The sequence below is a fragment of the Numenius arquata genome, unplaced genomic scaffold (genome assembly GCF_964106895.1).
Source record: "Numenius arquata unplaced genomic scaffold, bNumArq3.hap1.1 HAP1_SCAFFOLD_86, whole genome shotgun sequence".
NCBI lineage: Eukaryota > Metazoa > Chordata > Aves > Charadriiformes > Scolopacidae > Numenius > Numenius arquata.
In genome coordinates, this window is record NW_027414196.1 from 293,504 (window position 1) to 297,439 (window position 3,936).

Genomic DNA, 3,936 nt, shown 5'->3' on the forward strand with positions numbered 1-3,936 from the left:
TGCTGGAAACGGTGGTTGTCATTGGCCGGTCTGTGATGAGGGCCCTGGGGCAGCTTCCCCGGGGTGTCCAGGGAACACGGCCACAGCCCAGATCCTGCTCTGCTGGGCCGTCATGTCTCTCGCAGGAGCCTGGCTGTGGGAGGACGCTGCTGTGTGCTCCCACCCTGCACACTCCCACGCTTTAGCTATCCCCTGGGGTGTTCCCCTGGGGGGCACTTGCCAGCCCAGCCCCTCCATGGATCTTGTCACCTCCCTGCCGTCTCCCCAGCCGAGCCCAGCAGACCAGCCCTATTGGGACTGTTCCCACAGCAGGAAATGGAGTCCAGTGAGAATGTTCACCCATCAGGCATGCTGAGGAGATCTCCACGCCAGGCAGCTTGCAGCCCCAGCTGCCAAACTTGCTCCCCAGGACCGCATGAGAGAATTGGCCCAGGAGATCTTCAGGCAGCTCCTTTTGCCCTAGGGAAAGGGCAGCCTCCGAGCTGCCACTCACAGCAAACGGTTTGTCTTCCCATGTCTCCCCTGGACACGCACAGTGCCCTGCTCTTCTCCCAGGACATCACTTCTCCCCAAGGAGACTTTTCCCTTGAGACCTCATCTGTGCTGGCCTGGCCAGCCATTCCTGCACCCACTCCCCAGGCTTCCCGCAGCCCCCGAGCTGGTGGTGCTGCTCTGCAGAGCAAGTGGGCTGTGGTGCCCAGGGCCACGCTGGTCAGGCTGGGAGGCAGACCCAGCTCAGAGTGGCTACTGACTACTAAACATCAAACACCAGAAGCTGACCTGGCTGGTCCAGACAAGAAGAGAAGATCTCAGAAAAAGGATCTTGGAGAAGCACATCGGTGCAGGGTCCTTTATTTTGTTTAAACACAAAGGGAGAAAAGCTCCTTCTTTACACAGGCTCTGGGTCACGCAAGTCAGTCAGACAGTCACATCGAAATAGGATAAAGACTTATTTATTTTTGGGGGTGGTTTTGTTTGTTTTTGTTTTGATTTTTTTTTTTTTTTTTTAGACAGCATTAATGCAACCAAGAAAAGCTAAAAACCAAATAAACCAAAACAAAAAAGCTACCAAAAAAGGTCTGGGTGTGTAATGAGTCACATTATGAGTGATGTGCAAAAGAAGATGGGAAGTTCATTCCTGCTTCTGAAAAGGAACATGTCATCAGTTTCCTTAGGGCATCCTTGAGCTCCTGGTTCCTCATGCTGTAGATGAGGGGGTTCAGTACCGGAGCCACCACTGAGTACTGAAATGACACACACAGGTTCAGGGATGGGGAGGAGATGGAGGGGGGCTTCAGGTAGGCAAACACTGCAGTGGTGATAAACAGGGAGACCACGGCCAGGTGAGGGAGGCACGTGGAAAAGGCTTTGTGCCGTCCCTGCTCAGAGGGGATCCTCAGCACGGCCCTGAAGATCTGCACATAGGACAGGACAATGGCAACAAAGCACAAAAAAGCTAACAAAGAACTAAATATAAGAAGCCCAACTTCCCTGAGGTAGTCTGTGTTTGAGCAGGAGAGCTTGAGGATCTGGGGGATTTCACAGAAGAACTGGTCCAGGACATTGCCCTGGCAGAGGGGTAGGGAAAATGTATTGGCCGTGTGCAGGAGAGCAGTGAGAAACCCACTGCCCCAGGCAGCTGCTGCCATGTGGACACAAGCTCTGGTGCCTGGGAGGGTCCCGTAGTGCAGGGGTTTGCAGATGGCAACGTAGCGGTCGTAGGACATGACAGTGAGAAGGGAGTACTCTGCACCAATGAAGAAGACAAACAGAAATAGCTGTGCAGCACATCCCCAGTAGGAAATTGCCCTGGTGTCCCAGAGGGAATTGGCCATGGATCTGGGGACAGTGGTGGAGATGGAGCCCAGGTCAAGAACGGAGAGGTTGAGGAGGAAGAAGTACATGGGGGTGTGGAGGTGGTGGTCACAGGCGATGGCGGTGATGATGAGTGCGTTTCCCAGGAGGGCAGCCAGGTAGATGCCCAGGAAGAGCCCGAAGTGCAAGAGCTGCAGCTCCCGTGTGTCTGCGAATGCCAGGAGGAGGAACTGGGTGATGGAGCTACTGTTGGACATTGCTGTCCTGTGGGCATGGGGACCTGTCTAAGGAGGAAAAGGCAGTGAAGACATCGCTGAGCAAAACCTACTCCATTTCTCACAGAATCACCACCTCCCCAACCTCTGTCCTCCCCTAATGGTCTTCATGCAGCTCCCTGGCTGGAGCTCTGCTTTTTGCCGGCTGAGGGTGCAATGGGTGAGCCAGGGTGCAATGGGGAGCCAGGGACTCTGTTGTGGGCTCTGGAGGAGTCAGTCCTGCTCTGCAGCTACAGGCAGAGAGGAACCTGGGGAGATCTCTCTTTAAACCCACTCATAAAATCCAAGAGGTTTCAGCATCATCCCTCTCAGTTCACACGACTGCAGAGAAGAGCTGAGAGGGTTGGGTTTCTTGCTGTAGCTGCTGTTGGCCCATCCTTCCTGAGGAGCGCTTTTTGAAGGCGGAGAGCCTTGACATTTCTGCTGCTCTCCAGATGCTGCATTCAGAGTCCTGGGATGCAAATGGGCAGGCCCTTAGTGCAGAGCAGAGGCAAGTCTGTTCATCAGACTTTGTCTCAGCTGCCCTGGGCTGGCACTTCTTTTCTCTGGAGGAGGACCACACTCAGCTCTTCCCTTGAAAGGAAACTGGGTACCACTGAGAGCAGAGGATTCCAGTTTAAAACTCCCCTCCCCAGTAAAGAGCTATGAGCTTTTTGGTTCCCTGAAGATGGGGTGTCTGGCAAAAAGTCAGCTTCATCCTCACCCCATGGACAGCATTGCCCAGAGACCCAGAGGCAAGGAGGGGGCTTGGGCACCTTTCTCCCGTAGACACATCTTCATGGCAGGACCTGCAGGGCCAGTTGCTGAGCTGCAGCCGAAACCCCCATCCCCAGAGAGCCTGCCCACAAGAGCAGCAGCAGCAGGGGCAGGTGGAGAAATGAGGTTCAATACTCCAATGCTTTTGCAGAGGGAGTCCAGACCGGGGAGGGACAGATGGGCACTCAGGAGAGACTCCTGTGCAGGCATCTCCTGCCCTGGATTCCAGGGCCTTGAGGGCAGAGGCTCTGCTGGGTGGAAGAGGAGACCGGGGGTGCTTGTTCGGTAAAAACCCTGTTCACTGAAGGACTCACAGGGCAGTGCCCAAATTCCCTTCTCCCCGCAGCCATTGTTGTCACCCTATTTCTCTCACCCCCTGACAATGCCCCTGCTACCTGGACCTGTCCCTGTGGGTGACTCGTTCTCTGTCCCCACATCTCCTCCCAGAGCCCAATGCACCCGCTGTGTGCTCAGTCTGCCCTGCAGACCCCTCCTGGCAGCAGGGCACTGCCCAAGGGCACCTCTGTGCTAACAAGTCCTAATGAGCAAATCCAAAAAACACTGAAGAGGTGATTGAGTTTTCTGTAGGAAAAGGAATGGGGGAAGGAACTTAATCCAGTTCTTCAAAGACTTGCTTATCAGCCAGTGTAATGCTGTAGGAGTCTCCTTCTCCTGCCCTGGAAAGTACCTTTCCTTCCTGGTAGCCCCTGCCTTGATGTGCTTCTTGACAAGCTTCCTCTGCCTGAGTCCTTGAGCTGTGAGCAGCCTGACCCCCACAGCACCTGCTCGATAGAAGAGATGCCCTGCTAAGGGTCACTCCTTCCACCCACACCTTCTCCCCGCAGTGCCGTGGGGAGCTCCCCAGGCAGGCTGAGAGCTGACCCTGGGGTGCAGAGACCCTGCTCTGCAGGACAACTCTTGGCACCCCTGGCAGCACACCCACCTTCACACCCGGCAGCCCTCCCAGGAGAAGGCAGCTGTCATGTCTCCTCTCCCTGAGAGTGCCGCAGGGAAGCCCTGCTTTGGAGCATCTCCTCCTCCTCTGTGTTGGAGAGAGGTCTCTGTGTGCTGTGACAGGTCTATGAGACCT

At 55.3% G+C, this 3,936-nt stretch overlaps 1 protein-coding gene across 1 annotated transcript; it reads right to left on the reverse strand.

Moving 5' to 3' along the window:
• Positions 1 to 1,100: 1,100 nt before the first annotated feature.
• LOC141477837 (olfactory receptor 14J1-like) lies at positions 1,101 to 2,072 on the reverse strand. Its single transcript, XM_074167025.1, has one exon. It carries the CDS (start codon positions 2,070 to 2,072, stop codon positions 1,101 to 1,103), a length of 972 nt encoding a protein of 323 aa, XP_074023126.1.
• Between the last annotated feature and the right edge of the window lie 1,864 nt (positions 2,073 to 3,936).

Excerpts from the sequence above, each read along its gene's own strand:
- LOC141477837 (XM_074167025.1), bottom strand. The coding sequence starts at position 2,072 with ATGTCCAACAGTAGCTCCATCACCCAGTTCCTCCTCCTGGCATTCGCA.